At 45.2% G+C, this 19,355-nt stretch overlaps 1 protein-coding gene across 1 annotated transcript in view; it reads right to left on the reverse strand.

Annotated features, from left to right (window-relative positions):
- T265_11926 (hypothetical protein) overlaps nucleotides 1-11,192 on the reverse strand; it is a gene marked incomplete at both ends in the record, with an annotated part of 31,877 nt that extends 20,685 nt beyond the window's left edge. The window contains 5 exons of the mRNA XM_009178754.1: nucleotides 3,418-3,585; nucleotides 3,683-3,829; nucleotides 5,688-5,840; nucleotides 10,854-10,950; nucleotides 10,984-11,192. Of these exons, the coding sequence (XP_009177018.1) occupies nucleotides 3,418-3,585; nucleotides 3,683-3,829; nucleotides 5,688-5,840; nucleotides 10,854-10,950; nucleotides 10,984-11,192 (774 nt within the window). The remainder of the gene's footprint in view (nucleotides 1-3,417; nucleotides 3,586-3,682; nucleotides 3,830-5,687; nucleotides 5,841-10,853; nucleotides 10,951-10,983) is intronic.
- Nucleotides 11,193-19,355: the final 8,163 nt, after the last annotated feature.

Below are 19,355 nucleotides of genomic sequence, written 5' to 3' on the forward strand. Positions count from 1 at the left end.
TCCACCTTTGTTCTTTTCTTCACAAAAAGGTTTTCAAATAATTCATGACTGTACGGCAGTGAAGTATCGGTGTGGAAGACTGATGTCATGCGGACGATGAGGATGAAGGATAGAAATGAGTCGAAGGTATACACACATATACACTACAATAGAAGATACGTCGGGAAAAAGGTTGTTTGGCTGGCCTTTCGTAGCAGATAACAACACGTAAGAAGGATCGCGAACTGGACCGTACAAAATTCATAATGTTTTTGCAAACTTTGTGGAAGATCGGTTCCTTGGGAGCGGTCAACGGTGAAAGCGACCATGAATGTTAGTCGATTCAGTAAAAGAAGCAATGAACTTGTCTATTAAGACAATGAGACAATAAACACTCATGAGGGAAAGTAACGTATTGAAGACAGGCTAGAAAACAATGAGAGATGTCCACACGTCGGTGAGCTCGCACCATGCACCTAAATGGAATAACTGTGGTGATGTAGGAGAATGGAATCTCATCTTAATACGGTTGTTGGATATCACCAATGTTCTACGTTACCAGCGACATTTTTTAAAAAAATTTTACAACCCAGTGCAGCATACCTGACCAAAAAAGGAAAACGATATATTTCAAATTTCCAGTATCGGAATAATTTAAAACATTTTCAAGCAAGAAGAAGCTTCAGTATGAACTCAACAATCCAAAGCAACCAACGCAAAATGTAAGAGCTTTATCATTGTACAGGCATAGCAATTAATTCAAGTAACATGAAGACCACAGGAGGATGGAATAACGACGGTTTGGATTCCCTCTTCGGATTTCTTTATTACACAAAATGTGTTTATCTTCAGCACCTCAAGGTATTAACTGCATCACTGGTATGTCTAGTTGACTGTCAGAAACCAGAGACTTCACGAAAAGGCTGCAAGGATGGGAAATTCGACAAATAGACCTAAATGCACATCAATCTAGGGGATTAGCCGTGTCAAGAGGACGGTTCCCAACTTATGCACGCTGATTACCCAAAAACTGCCGAAAAGTATCCGCCATCTTGATTTAGTGGTCAGGTTTCAAAACTACAGTAATTATGTCGGTTGGGTAGATTTGAAGTTCGTTCCTAAGAAAATCTACCAAAAGTTCATAGACTTCATGCAGCCGGCTTGTTAAGATTCGGGACTGTTGCAAGTGAATTATCCATCCAACCGAGACAAGTTATCAATGCCCCAAAAACATTTATGAAGAGTACAAACTTACAGTCAATGTGGTAGGTGATGTAGTTCAAAAGTCTGGGAAAATCAGTGACCTCAATCATGCGTTGACGTCCTCAATGACCTTGCTCAATCAGTCACTTTATCAAAAAAAAATACCCCTAACAATAATACCAATGCCCCAAAAACATTTATGAAGAGTACAAACTTACAGTCAATGTGGTAGGTGATGTAGTTCAAAAGTCTGGGAAAATCAGTGACCTCAATCATGCGTTGACGTCCTCAATGACCTTGCTCAATCAGTCACTTTATCAAAAAAATACCCCTAAACAATAATACAAAGTCCCGAGTGGAACACCAAGCATCCGTTTACTGAAAGCCCACACCAGTTTCCTTGTGAATGATCGCGCTGGACGCCATTGGGAGCACGGTTGCTTCTTCGCTTGAAACCAATGAAAAGGCTTAAGCACTGCTCTTTCTGGAATACACAAACACGTTTGACCAAGAGAAATTCGTAGAGCTGCTTTCACGAAGGAGAATAGGGGCGTTCAGGCTGGTCCCGAACTACCGCACCGATAGGACACAATCCACGAAACCAATTCACTACACTTCCCAATGATACTTCATTTCTTCCAGGATCTACTTTACCTCTTGTCTTGCCTTTGCTCTCATTCCCGACTTCCTAATTCAATACACCGCATACGGTGGATAGACCATTTACACAGGTTTCTGTTCCGAAACACATCTGAATAAACTGGTTGAATGGTCCCAGTAATGCTTCCTATCCTCCAATGTCGGTAAATTTGACGACGTAGTATACTCACTCATTTCACGTAGATGATGTCGATACATGCTCTACAACCTACAATTCCTTCTGAAACAGACGCTTGGGAGCACTACACCCGAGATAACTTAGCTAACCCAAGTGTACTAGAACATTCATCATCATCAGACGACTAACCTCTTATTCAGGCAGACTGAGACTCCTACCTATGTCGCAAGGCCGCATCATTGAATTTATAACCCAATGTATCCGCCCACACTAGACGCACCATTTCCCTGTGACATTCGAAGGACCATGAGACGAACTACCTCTTTATAGAAAAGCTGCTGACGCACGCATCGAGATGCAAAAGATGTAAAAGGAATTGTTGTACTGACTTCGTAATCAGCAAACACAACAGTCGTGAAATAGATTACAACGTGACAAATACGTCTGAGTCGAGTCACTAAAACGGACGAGAAAGGGAAGGAAAATGTTCCAAATGAGGATGGAAACAGTGGGACTGTAGGCATGAACAGAGGAACAGAAATGCCATGTGTCTATTTCTTGAGTCTCCTGAAGGACTTTTCTTGCAGTGACTAGAACCCTAATCATGGAGTATTATTATTGATTATTAGTACGGTGTCGGGGATCTGGAACGGGGAGGACTAGCGTCTCGGATTACGACTCATAAATGTATGATCGATGATTTTTAGGGCTGGAAATAACTCAAGTCCAAGCACAGAAACCACTACAAGTGGCAAAAAACCTGCTCTATCGAGTCCCACAAACAAACAAGGTGAAGAAAACCGATATGGCAAGAAACCACCACACAAAACGGGCAGCAACATGATCGCACTTTGAACACTTGATTGGCATCTTGTTAGCGCACTGCAACGATCATGTTAAGAACCACAAGTCTGATGGGTACAACCCTCACTCTCACTCTGGAAGGATCCCTTCGACAGTAGGTTCTGTGAAAATGTCACGAAATTAGCGACACTGAGGTGACACACAGGCACACAGTAACGTTTGGATAACGGAGATAGGGAACGTGATCGAACCAGTGAGTGGCTGAGAACGATAAGAGGTAGGCCTTGGAAACTGACTTACACAGATACATAGGCGCTGTGACCAACGATGGTCCCACAAAGCCCGAAATCATAGGTGAGTGGAAGGGAGTGAGAAAAATGAAAAAAATCAATGGGTCCTGAGAATAGGCAGCCAAACATACTGTGCGGAATTGGACATGAAAAAAATAATCTTCGAGATGTCGGGGAGAAGGGAATAGTATAGTGATCAATGGGCAGGTCAGGTGAGTTGGGTGAATGGGTGGTGCACAAACGAAAACACGAAATTCATACGTGGAGTTGTATACCAAATCCGCAAAGGAAAAATGAGTTAAACCCACCTGAGCACACAAACATACATATATATAGACACACACACACACACCGGGAACGTACAAGCGAGAACGTCCGCCCACGATTGAAGCTACGCGATGGCTTCACGTAGCTCCTTTCGATCTCCTCTGGCTCACCGGTGCGGATTGGAGCAGCAGGAGGCGCTGCTCCATGGAAAGTCTGACTGGTGCGTCTCAATGATACCCTTCTAGACTTAGATTGGCTACACCACTGAAATAAATGTATTTGGCAACGTATCAGAAAAGTAAGACGGTAAATGTCCACTGAACACACAATGCATGAGAGAAGTAGTCCCGGTGTAACTCACCTTTAGGTCGTATTTCTTATGAATTGTCAGACGAGGACTGAATACGTTCCGCATCACTAGAATATATGTTTCTTGGTCATTCACGGTCAACCGATATAGGCCTAGATACTGAGGCAGTAAGGTCTGACCATGACAGTGTACTATGTACTGGAAATAAACGAGAAACATGATAACGAAAGTAAAGCCGGCAATACAGTGAGTGGTGAAACAAGATAGTTAAGCGCGAAAAGACGGATATCAAAAGGGTCGATAGTTTTGGTTGGGAAAAACCCTAGTCGTTTCGACATGGCACCGAGTTTTTCTGTCGTTGTTGCAAATCTGGGTCTGAGACACAAATGACCCACTATCGATCGAATAAATCGCTGCATACGGACAGAAACGGCATACACACTGAACCAAGAAAATTTTGAATATAATCACAAGAAATTGTAGTCTTTGCAAATATGACCTTGGTAGGTGGCAAAACGAGCTGCTCATTCTATGCTTGCGTATCCAGATACGGATAACGTAGAATTATTGAATAAAAACCTGAATACAGGAGTCTAAGCGTTGGAGCTTCTCGCAGACCGGACTACGGAAAAGTATGCCGGTATGATGAGTAAGTGCCAGAAAATTGAGGCAGCAGTCATCGGAGCATATTCTCTGAGAATTGTGCATGAACTGCACACCAGTCACCGCACTAGTCGTGAACGGACAGTGGGATTATCGAAGTGCAATGCCTCTGGAAGCTTGGAAATCTGCGAACGGAGAACAGTTTTGAGAAAACACCACCTTGCTTTTTTTCTGGAGAAGGTTTATTTGGGATCAACGTCTCCGATTGAGAACATATGATATCGTATAGGGCAGGTACAAGTTTGTTTGATATATCACGAGGTGTTCCCCTACCTAAGTAGCCTGGAAGGCTGGACGAGTATGGTTGCTTTAGAGATATGGATTCTATAGAGTTTGTTGTAACTCGGCGCATGCTCGTAAACTAAAATGCACTCACACGTTACATTGAGGTTGGTTCCCTAAATTTGCAAGAATCAACGTAGCCAATTCTTCCTGTCTGTTGTTACCATGGATTTGAGGGAACGGCAAAATGGTGTTGTCAATAAAAAGGTGAGTGTTGCAGAGGGGTTTTGTATCTCGATTATCAATGAGAAGCAGCAAACAAATTAATGAATGTCTGTGTACGCTTCTTAGCCAAGTCTTACCTATAACGGTCAACTTAGTGTTGCGTCCGCAACACGATAAATCGTTTGGTGCGAAACGAGAGGCAGGTCGACTATCATTCGACTGAGAGTAGTATTCCTTTGAACGATCAAGATACAGATCTGAGAGATCACGTAAAAGACGAACCAGGAAGAGAACAGATATGCTCCATTTCCTGTTCATTCCACTCGAGTTCTGGAAGAAAACAAGGTCACACTCGGATATCCCTGATCTGTTTTCACCCGAAGTTAACCATGATTCCGAGGAAATTCGCACAAACCCAACCAGACCTCATTGATGTAAAACTTCTCGAAATGAAAAACAATGTACGGTAGTCACGCTGTAATAGATAATTTTTGGTGAGATCGCTTGTTTCGTTGTTTCTAAGGAGCTACTTATTTGGAATGATCATTCGCACCATCACCATCCTCATCGAGAGTAAGCCTTGTGTTGAAATTCTGCACTTCTCTACCTAACTTTTAACCTTTAACGCTGAAGTTGTGTCCAATAGGCTTCCAAACACACATAGGGGGAGAAAAAGAATCCCTTCACACATGTAAAGGCAGTATTCAAGCAGCGGAACCTCTCCTTTTTGGCTAATAGTTGCTCAGTCCCTGCCTCAGTGACAAACAAGCCTCTGCACATTAGTCATGCGTTACTGGTCAGGGTTATCTTGGAATGATGTACTGCAACGTCAAATGAATTCAACAGAATACTATGCAGTTCCTTTGGACATAAGGTGGCCCACCCAACTGCAATGAACGCGGTGTATCTCACTTTCATCCGACTAGTATAAAAATAAACCACTCACCGCGTAGTAATCCTCGAGGAGGTTGTGCATTTGTTCCACTTCCTCAGAACTAATTGTTTTCGCGACAAACTGTCGATTGTAGGTGACAAGAAATTTGGATCCCGATTTGCCACGAGCGCTATCCCAAAGGGGCTGATGACCGGTGAATGCGTCCTGAAAAAGTGGAAGCACACAGTGAAAGTAGGCGATGGACATAAATTAAGCGAGTTGAGGGAGAAAAACGCAACCGAAAGAATACCAAAGGATGGAATAGGACGAAGTGTCATCAAAATTTAAATGTTGTAATGTGACGTAACTAGATGTTGATGATGGATTACTTCGACCAAGTGCTGAGCAGGAACAACCTCTACCATACGCTGAAGGCAAGCCTCCGCCAAGAATCGACAGCCGAACTACTTGAAAAATTAGTCTACGTAATAAATCTCACGTTTTCCTACCGGTCACTTAGGGTAATGAAGAAAAGGACGAGTGAATCAGGCTACAGCAGGAGCTGCATTGTTCAACGGCTACGAGGCTAGGCCACCTCTGGCGGAAGATATGGGACACCTTCGAAACTGTAGCTGGAATCGGCTGGGAAAAACGAACTCGCCATAATGTGATCAGGAAACGGGTTTTCGGTGAAACAGATGGTACTCTAATCTGACCAAGTTAAGGTGGTTGGGCCCTGTACAACGCATACCAAGACCCTGAACGATATGGCAGCTAACATATTTCAGTAATGTTCGTGCTGCCTGCTTCTGCCCAGATGTTTTGACTGTGTTGGAGGTGTGGGCACCTCGGATATTTGTGGTTGACCAGCACTAGGTCACCGTCCCTATCAAATTTTCTTCTTCCGATGGTTGTACGGCAGTGAAGCACCAACGTTCTCCACTGGCGTTGTTGTCAATAGTGATGACGCGCATCGTAGCTTCCTTAACCGCGAGTGGAACGCCGTTCAAAACGAACTTTTCGTTGCAGTGAGACGCTTTCTCTGTCAGTGTGATCATCATCCACATCACATAGAGAGTGACTTTACCTACTGGGAATTCCCCAACAACAACGTTTCGATATGATGGACAACCCCGGTGATTTGGACCTATTGCGTCAGAATGACCAAATGTCGTCATATCTGATAACACGAACACACAGTTAACTGGCGAAAAACACTCATTTGCAAGCAAATTTGGCTTTACGAAAGGCTCACCTGGAACTCTCGTTTATGCTATTTTTAAGCAACTGAGTGTGTTGCGCCAGGCCGCATCATGTTTCAGTTGGTACGATATTCGAGATATCGCGATACACGTAGAGATGTTATACACTAATCATAAGATTTCTCAAAATTCTCTAACAGTCCACGACCGGTTTCGCCCTACTTGGGGCTCATCAAGTACGCGCAGTCCCCGAGTTTCCCTCAACTTTGTTTTACTTGAACCCAAATTGCACGAAATTAGCGAAAAACATCCATTTGCAAACAAATTTGGTTTTGCGAGAAACTCACCTGGAACCCATCTGAATCTCTCTTTGGGTTCAAGTCTATACATGTATGGCAATATCCCGAATGTCGTAAAAACTGAAACATGAAGCAGTCAGTCAGTCAGTTAATCACCTGTAACACTTTTGGTGCCTAGATGCCATACCACTCAAAGGAAGCACGAGGGTTGGCATACTGCCAAGTTGCCCAAACATAGACAGGGCAAGGTTGGGCTGAGGTTGGGTTCGAACCACGGGGCTCCGGTCAGTGAATTCGCGTTCCGACCAGTTGAGCCATCTCGCCCTCTCATGGAGCGGCCTGGTGTAGCACATTCAGTTGCTTAAAAAACACATCACAGACGAGAGATTCAGCTGGGTTCCAGGCGAATCTCCCGTCAAAACCAAGCTTTATGCAAATAAGTGTACTTCGCCAATCTCGTGCAACTTCAGTTCAAGCAGATTTCGCCTACCTGATAAGTCCCAACAAGAGCGAAACCTGTCATGGGCTGTCGAAGAATTTTCAGCAACCTTGTGAGTAGTTAACTAAGTAATAGGAGGGTGGGGACACACAAAGATTACCCACGGACAAGATCATGTAAGTTACAATCCAGAAGAATAGCTGGTCAAATAGCCCTGAAGCTCATTTTTCTGCATACGAGTGGCAAGACCCCTTATAGCTTTCAAATGACAATCTAAAAAGAAGTCGCAATAAGCTCGTCACTCGAGCTCCCTGAGTAAAAAAGCCATTTATCTTTAGCACCCTTTCGTTGCCTAACTGTCATGCCACCTGAAGTATGAGAGATGGGATACTGCAATGATGCCCAAACCTAGGACAGGGGAAGTCAAGAGGCAGAGGCCGTGTTCGAACTGCGGACCTTCCGGTCAGTGAATTCGCACTCTAACCACTGGGTCATCTCACCCTTATGTGTAACTCATCCTGTCCGATTTATTAGACGGTCTCCCAGACATAAACGCTTCTTTTTGAAGGAGACAGGTAATGTGAAATGTTTTCCATATACCCGACTGATGAAAATTCAGGTGTATGTGGATGACCAATAATTTCTAACAGCTTCTTCACTTTCATCATGAGTAAGGCTGAAAATGCACCTTTGTAGCACATACATAGGTTCGGTGACAAACCCATAAGGTTATCCTATTCTTCAAGTATGACCTCTAGTGTACTTTCGTGAAACACGAAAATCAGCAAAATAGTAAACAGCGGTACAGGGGTTCCTGCTGTTACCTAATTGCTGAATTATGAGTATGACCCACAAAGGGAATCAACCTTAATACAGAGAGATCAGTTAGTCGGGTGGTCTTTTTGGGTTATTCAAGGAAACATGGAATACCTGAAAGCGTAGAACAGGTTACATTTTAGCTTTGATCCATAACCGACCCCACAGCTTTACCGGCACCACCACCTGAGGAACACGTATTAAGTGCGACGATTTCCGATTTTGTTAGCAAAAACCCAACGGTCCGAGAAGCCGGATCATAGATGAATGAGTGAATAAAAAACACTGTGTTGCCTGTGATTTTCTAGCTGGCGATGATCGGTACAATTACCCCCATCAGTATAACGGACAATAAAAACATGAGGAAAGAGCGCTTCAGAAGAGGGTTGACTGAAATAATGTCTTATTTCCTCAGAGAAAACGACCAAGAGTAAGGTGTCTATACTTTGGAACAGCAACATCGGAACACCGCATAGAAGCGGAGGACCGACAGCTGGACTGGCGCAGCGTACTTTGTAAACCTCACCCAACATGAACCACGCGTTCAACGACGGATAAACTATATGGGTAATCTGGCTGAGCAGTGAGAGCATGAGGGTCACTGGGATCAGTTTGGTATCATGTCCTGCACGTTTCTCATAAATAATTGTCTGGACTCGGACAAAGGTGCTCAAATCTCACAGCACTCAGTGCGAACGAAGTGCCGCTTCCATTTCGCGCGGACAGTCAATGACCTTCCCTTAAATAGTTTTTTTCAGAACGGGCGGTGGGAAATACACACTACATGCCTCAAGCACCGAGCATTTAACCGCGCAACACTAGTCAGCTAGCTCATGCTTTGCTAAGGAGACACTGGTGGGTAGGTGTTCAGAAGTGATGATGATGGTGCTCAAACCAACTCACCACAAAATAATAATAGTAATAATAATAGTTCAGCTGTTACACCATTTTGGTGCTTAGCTTCCACGCCAACCGAGGGAATAACGAAGGCTGAGCTAATGGCAGATCGCACAAGCTATACCGTTGTTACCGTTTCCCAAACAACAGAGGAGCGGAATTCTCACACTGTTGACAACTAGTTAAAATCAGTTTGATGAACAAGTACAACTCTGTCGGTAAATGATAAGCGAGAACTGATATCTCCATTCCGGCTCCATAGAAAGCTCCAGGACAACAAGGCAAATTGTGGATATAACAAATGAGACGAGCTTATTGAGACTGGCTTTGCAGCAGGCACGCAACACCCACACGCGCGGCGTGTGCGACCCTGGGTTTCGGACAACGTGAACAAGGCGCACACAAAGTACAGCTGGTTATTTTCGCAACAGACGTCAGTCTAATTTTGTAAGTTCTCACTGGTAATCCCTAAACGGAGTGGAACGTGTTTTGCAACACTGTTATTAAAAAATGAGAACAAAAACTTAGAGAAAACCTAAGACAAGACGAATTTCGTGAGGATCGGTACCCAAACCGAGCATCATACGGATCGGACCAAGCAATAGTTCCATGGTTGATGTTTTCTATCCCCCCAGGCTGAGAAACACCGGCTGAGAATGAATGTGGTATTAGGCTAGTGCATTGGTGAAGTGAATCAAGCACATGTCCACTATTCCACCGGAAAAGAATGATCCATTTCAGCACGCTGAACAGGCGTGCAGCATCCAAACCATCTTGCTTATCACAAAGAAACATTCCACGGGTGTATGAATCTTATGGAGCATTCAGGAAGTGTAGTGTGAAGCACTGACAATAGTGCGGCAGACAGTCACGTAACCAGTACGGCATTAACCCAGATGGCTCCTGTACCAGTCCCTGCAGTTGTCCTTGACAAAAGAAGTCCCTTGAATGTCTGTATATGAGGCGGCTCGTCCAGCGGAGGCTACCTATAAGGAACGACCAAACTGGTTATGGCTGGAAGGGAAATCGTTTTCGGGGATTTTACCTTTTGTTAGGCAAAAGAACACATCTAAACAAGACCCCATTTTTGATCATAATAAAATAGGGCGCTGAAGGTAGTGCGACCTTCAAGTAACTCTGATTTATAAGAACTCCGATAGAACGATGACCTGTTTACATGTATGACTTGCATCATCCAAGAAGGCCACATTCTACCAAACTATTCTACAAATAGCTCTCGAAAGGAGGAGAAGGACTGAAACGAGTTACAACTTGTACCTGATCCATTTGTACGTATTTTACTTCCTTAACTATTGCTTCGTAGCCCACAAATCTGTCTACATATTTTTTAGAAATAGTTCACAAGTCCTCCGTGAACAACAGCGCTTCAATCGGTGGACGGTGGTTGTGTAGTAAACTTCGATCCATTAGCGTTGTGGTAACTCACGATATGCCCTTACATGAACAAACTGTATAGTGTGAACATAGGACAGATGTACACAATAGAACAAATTGTCAACGACCGAAATGCAGTATTTTCATTGAAAAGATATAAACAAAACACAAAATGCGGTCACGGACTTACCCAGTAGTCCAGTTTATTGACCCCAAAGCGAGCTCGCAGAGCCTTAAACACGATTGGACAGTATTCCTTGAACTTAAATCGACTGGGCATATTTTCTCTGAGAGGAAGACATTAAAAATATTGAAGCTACTTGTTGAATAAATGATTGTTAATCTTCACCTTCATATACGCCTTGAAATCGTCCTTCAAAAGCATTGCCCGGGGCTTAACATGGTTCAGTGCAGAAAACGAATAGTTGATCCCCCACATCAAGACGCTTTTGAGAGGCTCGTTGGCACGAAAAAGCTTCAGCTTTTGCTTCACATTTTTCACTTTTTTCTGTTTTGAAACGGTTGTCATGGTGGATGCTGTTCAAGGCTGCCAGAAGAACCGCGCCCCTTGAATGGAGCCCTGGCACAGTTGCCAAAATTAATGAGGTTCCAGTTAGAGGAACCTCACACAAGGAGCTGAAACAAATACAAGGTTTATTAGATAAATATTGACGGTTGAGCAAGGGATGTATAGCATTTACTGGAGAAGTGGAATCAGAGGTCAAGTTAATGGTGGGCTGAAGTAACTTGAGGTTAGTGGTGTCAGAAACTACCGGATTGACAGCGATTAATGCCTATTCCAAATCTGCCCCAGAAATAGATCGTCTCAGTCAAGCTGCGAATTGAAGTACAACCTGGTGCCCTTCACCTCCAAGTACACCAAGTACAAACAGGGCACACTGTGATTAATCCTGGTGGTGCGGCTTACCATACCCTTTTTCATCACCTAATTATCATCATCGTTATCATCCGCTGTGAAACCGCGCACTTGTCTTAAACTGGTTCTAGCTGCCACAGGTTCGTTCGCCTATAATTTTCTGAGGTGAGATAGACAGATACACATCCGAAACGGTAGCTGGTATAACTGACGCGTAAATATAGGATTGTCTGCGGACTCTTCGTTGGGGAGACCCAGAGGCAAAGCTACACAATGGACATAAAAGCCTGGAGACATGCGCACCACTGAGCACAACTGAGACATGTCTGGCAATTTCCCGAACCATTATGTTCCGTAGCTGGGTCCCCATTTAGGGAAACGTCAATGACCACCACAGCTGAGTTTGCTGGTAACAGCTCTCAAACTTCGTTATCATGTCACCGTTTGATTTTCTCTGGCTCATTTCCATTCTTGAGGGCAGCCGGTCGACTATCATACGGAGCACGTCACAAAGCCAGTGAAACCCATGGAGTGTGATCAGTTCACCTGTCATGGGCGTTATTTCTTCGGAAAGCCATTCGATCGACTTCAGCATTACTGATCCGGTGTTCCCACCAGACTCGCACAATGCTCCGAACAAAGACAGGCTTTTGACTAGCTTTCTGTCCACGGCGAGCGGTGGACAGGTTTCTGACACGTATAATAATATTGAGCACACCGCAACATTGCAGATTCGACCCCTGACGGAAGAGCTGATGTCAGGCCTAATCCACAGGTGACGCTTCTCCGGCCTTCCAAATCTGGGTAGAAATATCATTTTCGCGAGACTACCGAGACTATCAGGTAAACAAATTTATCTACCACCTCAATCCGTTCATTCGTAATCATAAGGCTAGTGTTCGAGTCCAATCAGTCTTACAGCAGCGCTATGCAATTAGTAAGTGCGAAGCGTACACCAAACTGTGAAGAACAATTACCTAGATTATTTGATATTGCCAGATCCAAGAAGAGCTATATGGCGTGCATACTCTATATTTGTGAGCAAACGTCCTGGGAGCACTTCGACGCCACAGGCATTGAAGGCTGGTAGTGAGTCTTCCATAAGCGTATCAATGACGAAATTGAACAGAAAAGGTGAAAGAGGACAGTCTTGCCTTGATGTGGTGGAATCAGATGAAAGCTTCTCGTAGACCTTCACGCGTCCACGGAAGTTGGTGTAGAGGACCTTAGGGGGATCAAGAATAGAGTATTCCTCGCGGGTGATAAGAAAGCCAAAGTTGGACGCCTAGGCTCGGCAGAAGCACTCTTGGGTAACAGACTTGAAGTCAATACCCAGTGCATAGATAATGAGAAGCGACTTCTTCAGTTGTTTGCTGAACACTGTGTTCCTGGTCATCATAAACTCCCACCACAAACGCTCACACCGATTTAGTTGGAGGTCACAAACTGTACACTAGTCATGGACTCAGCCGGATCGTGTGGCTATCAGCGCCTCAACCCAAGGCTGCCGTTCTGGGGTACGCAACTTGACTCCGATCATGTCACTGTGCAAGCCCGGTTATCGCTTTACTTTCCGTCAGCATCGCGCTGGCCGAAAAGGCTAAACCATTTACCATCATCGGCGAATTTCATCATCATCATCATCGACCGCATGACATCAGTGCTCAACACCGATGCTCAACTGCCGTAAAATGATGATTAGTTGTAAGTGTCATGGCTGTATGTTGGCCGGGATATTGTCAGGGCGCCCAAACGTAGACAGCCGGACGATTAGAGTCCTAAAACAAAGCCTTTGGCTCAAAAGCCTAACCGCAAGGATGCGGTTTTTGGCGGGAAATGCAAATGCATCACCATTTTTACGGAACAAGCCGCCACATGTTCCAACCCCTAACCTGGAGGGAAGAAGAAACAGAAAGCGTTAAGCTGTGGCAGCCTTCCGGTGCCTAGCTACCATGCCACCCGAAGGAAGCACGAGGGCCGGGATACTGCCAGGTTTCCCAAGCCCAGACAGGGGAAGTCGAGAGGCAGAGGTCGGGTTCAAACCACGGACCTTCCGGTCAGTAAATTGGCGCTCTACAAACTGAACCAACTCGCTTCAGTGGGTGGTTCTGGTAGCCTTTTTCACATCAGAGTCTCAGAGCTTCTCAATGGCCAGGCTAGATATGCGCGCATTTCGGACAGAGGCGTTAAATGCTATACCTACATTTTCTTCAAGTGATGCTGGTTAATAGCTAACAAACATCGAATGAAACCGCGAGAGGGTTTTCTCCACAAAATCAGCTGTCCCTAGGATTATGTGCCGCTCACTTAGATCGAATGGGCCCGGTCAGTGCTTACCCGGATTTTCCGTGAAGAATCATTAGACGATGATATTTAGTGTATTTAGTACGTACTGTGGAAAAACGAGTATCCAATGTGAATAAGAAGATCCGTCTACTAATTCTATTGCATTTGCAAATTTCAGTGTACTTGCTACCGCAAATACGTTGGACAAACTAAGTGATTGTGTAGCGGCCGATTAAGGTTTTAGCGGAAGTTAGCGATTTCACGCTGCATGCACTCATATCGTCCTTTCTGCATTGTGGTGTCTATTCAAAATTTCTGCGTGCTTCTCACTTGAGTGCTTAGTTGGAAATTCTCTTGCTATTCATTTCACTCAACACAATCGACCTCCGTCAACTGCTACTCTCCCACGGTAAGCCCAACGGTTGGCTGTCTCTCAACTACATCACCCAGTAACCAAACCGTATTTGGATAGAACCTGCTACCACGGTTGACTCAGCTGGTTTAGACAGAACAGGCAGAAACAGTCAAAAAGGCGACTCTGCGCTGTTTGCGTATCTCACCCGATATAAGCCAAGCGCACAGGCAAACTTCAGCTAGACATTCCAGTTAGGAGATGACAGCACGAACAGATCACTTCGAACAGAAACAAGGCTTTCTTCGGCAGGCGGTGACTGAGCATATGTAACACATGCCAAAAACACCTCAACCTAAGTTTAATATGCTGCTCTGACGACTGGCATTCATCAAAGAACACCACTACATTGCGGAGTCACTGAAGCCATATTACTCTTCTAAGCCAGGAAGCCTAAAGTCCTCGGATAGGACGGAAGAGACGAAGAGACTGTACCTTACCGTGGTGTGAAGTTTGCGCACCTCAGCGACCCATTGAGCTATACTGGGGAGTGCCCCCGCGACACTCACAGTCTCTCATACCAGGTTGGTCAATGGTTAGAGGTCTGACGAACACAGTCTCCCTGTCCTCCATGTTGTGGGTTGGAACATGTGTGGCGGCCTATTCCACAAAAACGGTAATGGACTTGCATTTCCCGCCGAACGCCGCCACCTTGTTGTAAGGCTTTTGAGCAAACGACTATGGTTGAGGACCCTCTTGTCTATGTTTGGGCGCCCTGGCAATATTCAAGCCCACGTATAAACATGAATTGCACATACATAAATGAACTCTTATCACATCGGTCGTCGCGTGGTGTCACCAGCCGAGGCGCCTTACCCGCTGCATACAGCAAGGCGAGTAAGCGACGCTGTTGCCTCCCTTCTTACATTTTTACGTCTTCCCGCTTGCACCCTATCCCATCCAAATTCGAATATTCTCTCCGCAGATCCCAGCACTAGGACTAACCGTTTTGCTTAACATGCATCATACTCAGCTGCAGATTCTGTTCGTCCGAATTTAGTAACAATCCCAAACACTTCGGAGTCGGTTTTGAAACCCCAAAAGCTTGTCTACTTATCCGCCTTTATTGTTCGTACACTGAAGAAAGCAGGTTACCAAGCAGCTCTTTTATGTTTGATTCCCTCTGCATTGGTTTATGTTGTCTGTCAGGAACAAGGTTGCAGGACGCAAGTACTTTGATCGGACTAACTGTCCCCTCGCCCTCTTCCAGCTTCAGGCTGTGCAACTCTGGTGATGCAGAGGCCATTGGAGCTGGATATGCTGGGGTGGGTATTGTATTGAGCGACCGAGCGAAGCGTCTCTACTTGACTGTTACCCGTTGACAGTCGCCTCTGTGCGGTTCATTTGGCAACTCCCGTGGAAGAATCTAGAGCAAATGAGGTCCATCACAACCTGTTTATTGTCTGCTTACGCCCCAGCTCACTGTAGCTCTGAATCTGCCAAAGACAGGTAGGTGGACCAAGCACTGCTGAGGCCCGGTTCGGGGGTCGTCCCGGGATTGACACGAGACACACGGACAATAAAGTTCGCCCGCTTCGGTTGTGTACCGATCATAGACTGCTCTTTTGCAGTTCGGATTTCCGGACGAGCGGTAATTGCTTGACAACAGACCAGCCCGCCGTCAGTTATTGGTGGCGAGGGTCGCTCAATGCTGTCGCCCCCTCTGGAATACCAGCATGGACTTGGCCATGCGATGCTTGATCTCTTTCCCCTGGAGTACCGTCGCCTCCGAGGGGACCTAATTCTTACTTACGCCCTGTTTGAACAAACCTTGGCAAAACGGGTTTTTTACCGTTGACCCAGCAAACACCCGGCGGGGACATAGTAAGAAAATCTTCAAGCTCAGGGCACACACATTCATTAGACAGAATTTTTTTCTCATTTCGGGTAGTAGCTGCGTGGAATGACCATCCTCCGACGGTTGTACACGCTCCTTCTAGAACCCAGTTTAAAGCACTATTAGACATTTATTTATGCGAATCCTCGCGCTGGCGAGCATACTGCCCCGCGCTGAGAACATAAAGAGCAGTGCTACACCCTTTTTTCACTTGTGCCTTTCAGGTGAACGTCAGCCACTGACCGACAAGAACAAAACCGACCCGGGAAACTTGGGCAAAAGCCTCGATCCTGTGTATCAATCCGTGAATTAGTGAATCCGTGATGCACTTGTACACTGCTGCTGTTCATGCGCTTTTCAGGTACACGCAAAATATGCACACTTCGCTTAACCACTGAAAAGCTAGTGGATTCAGGAAGCAAACGTAACTATCAGGACTAGCTCTTCGGACGCCTCCCGGACGGTAAGATGTTGAATATAAATGCCTGTCGTTGATGATGATGACAAAAATGGCTTCTGGAGAAAGATATTCAAAGCGCTACTCAAAGCCACAACTTTCTTTTGCGGTGGAATCTCATCCAAACATTATATCTCTGATGGGACCGTCTCTTTGCTAGATGCCCGGCAACAGATTCCACTTGACCGCAACCACAACTCCACCAGACGCGTTATCCGACCACTGGTGAACTCGAGTGTCCTTACAAAAATAGAAGCTTGTATCTCTGACTGAGTGCACAGAACGATTGGCCACTACTGCGTTCCACCTTATTTTCGGCCGTCGTTAGATACTCTAGTAAACACACTATGGAAGTACGGTGGGTGAGTGATCCTCCAAATGTAGGGTTTCATGACATTTCCTGCGGGCGGAGGAGGAATAAATCTCATGAACCACTGCCCTGTAAGCGATGCTTACCTATAACGGAACCAAAGCGGCTCGCACCGTACACTACAACGCCTAACTCCCCACAGTCAGGCGCCGCTATGGCCAATATGATCAGAGCTACGTGATTGGTCGGACTGTGGCAGGGCCCGCACCAGTCTGAACCTGATTGGGGAGCAGTGTCGACCCAGCAACCAATCGCATTCCAGTATCCGCTCTGTCATTTGCTCGCAGTGTGCCCCGAAGATAGTATAATGTTGCCGGAACTTCCAATGGACTGCACCATGCATGGTGGTCTTGAGTGTTCGCTATGTTCGTTATGCTAAAATTGAAGCTGGGGGGACCAAGCCGAATTGCGTACAAGAACTGCGATTTTACTTCACCAGATAAACCTAAGCCTATGACGTCTCTAGAATTTCGGCAGATTCGAAGATTAATATAGCGTCACAAACGTAGGTTAAATAAACATAATCAAAACATACTGACCACACTCAAGGAACCAACGACAAATACAAGCGGGCCCTATGCAAGAATATTGCTGAAGAGAGCCGGCAAACTGGATACGAAAAGTGCATGAATTTTACTCCCTCACTGTCGCTTTGTGACCCCATCATTAAGGAAGCGGTCAAGATACTGCCACAGAAACTCCGTGACCAACATAGCTGCTCAGAGCCAGGCACCTGTTCAGTATTGTCAATTTTGTAGATGCCAGTGGAAAATATGAGCCATTTAGGCTTGCGCAGATGACGGTGGAATCTCCAGAACACCAGCTCCTGAAGTTCGTGCGCGATTAAAAGTGATGCTGTATTTGCTTTGTAGTTAATCTTGACCACCCATCAGCCTGAAATATCAAGGCTACGACCGACCATTATCCGCCAGCAAAATATCCCCAAGCAGCTCTGAAGACTTTTTCCGTGGGCAACAAAACAGACGGTCCGATATATGCACAGAAGGTACTTTTCCCTTCAAATGTCGTTCATACGTCATGCATGCAAAATGACCAGTCTTAAGAGCTCAATGATGATAATCGCTGACTAAAATAGGCCAGACGCTAATCTCCCTCCATCCAGATAATCATTTGTGGTCCCCATAAGAAGTGGCAAGATTGCGTCCGCCCACCGAACAAAGATTCTAATGTTACCCATTAAAGGCACCCTAATTTGTCCGCAAATCATGATATACCACGTTTTCTGACTGCATTATTTTTTCCACTGTTCACTGAAGCGGGCTGCAGTGGTCAATAAAGGACAGAGACAGCAGCAAATCGAAGCTTAATTTCATGAAAGTATCGGGCCTCCGAAGTGGACGGCTTCAAAGGTTGTTGGTCGAATCCCACCATACATTCAGGGGACACGTTATTGCTAGGAGGTCGATAAAGCAAGTAAACTTTCTTGGTGACCAAGCCCCAATGAACCTTTCGTAACTGTCAGTTTACCAATGCGTCCTAAAGCTTTTAAACTGACATTTCATGGTGTGTTCACGATTGCAGACATATTTTATAGACAGTTTAACGCACGTCTCTTCAACCTGGATACCTGGATACTTCCGATCAGGTTCACTTACGCGAATGACAAATGCCAACAGAACAATGGGAGTAGAATCGAGACATTCAGAGCAAGTACCCTATGGCTAAACGGTGACGGAGCGTTGACGTTAGCTACCATGTCAAACGGAGGCACATCGCGATGGCGTGTGTGTAAATGTTTAGTAGGCTGTGGAGCCCTATAAGAATACTCTCTTTGCGCACCATCATATGGACTATATAATTCTGACTTATACTGTGCTCAAAACAGGGCGCTGATCATTGAACGTAACTGAAAGACTTCTCTAGAATGAGGTATACATTGTATAGCGAATAAAAAGCAGGCAAGTACCACGGCACACTCAGACCAGACTAGCATTCAACAGATTACAGTGGCTTCAAGCAGGTCGAGGAGATGGCAAAACATAATAACGAGATATTTTGTTCACCCGCCAGCATATAGGTCGTTAAATCCAAACGTGCATTGTACCTTATTATTCGAGGAGAATGGGGTGGCTGAGTCTCAAGCAAGTTGGCAGCAGTTTCGCAAGTAAGGAATTTAGTCCAGGGACTGCGAAGAACAATGGTGGTGCATATTATCGTGCAGTTGTTCAGAGGGATCGTTCAACATTCGAACGTAGTAAACTAGACAGTTGTGGTTGGATAAATTTTTTGTGAATTTCCTCGGATGCCCTCAAGTTCTAGTCTACAGTTGGAAGAGAACACCAAAGAAATTGGGACGGAATTCCATTATTGGTCGCAAGTATAGATTAAAAATTGCAACTATTTTGCCTGGATGGTGAAAAAGCGCACTACTGAAAACCTGACCCCATATGCTCGGGACTTTGTCGGACAAGCCAGAGGTACGAGCGTACTTG

This window comes from Opisthorchis viverrini, assembly GCF_000715545.1.
Source record: "Opisthorchis viverrini unplaced genomic scaffold opera_v5_646, whole genome shotgun sequence".
In the NCBI taxonomy this organism is placed as follows: Eukaryota; Metazoa; Platyhelminthes; class Trematoda; order Opisthorchiida; family Opisthorchiidae; genus Opisthorchis; species Opisthorchis viverrini.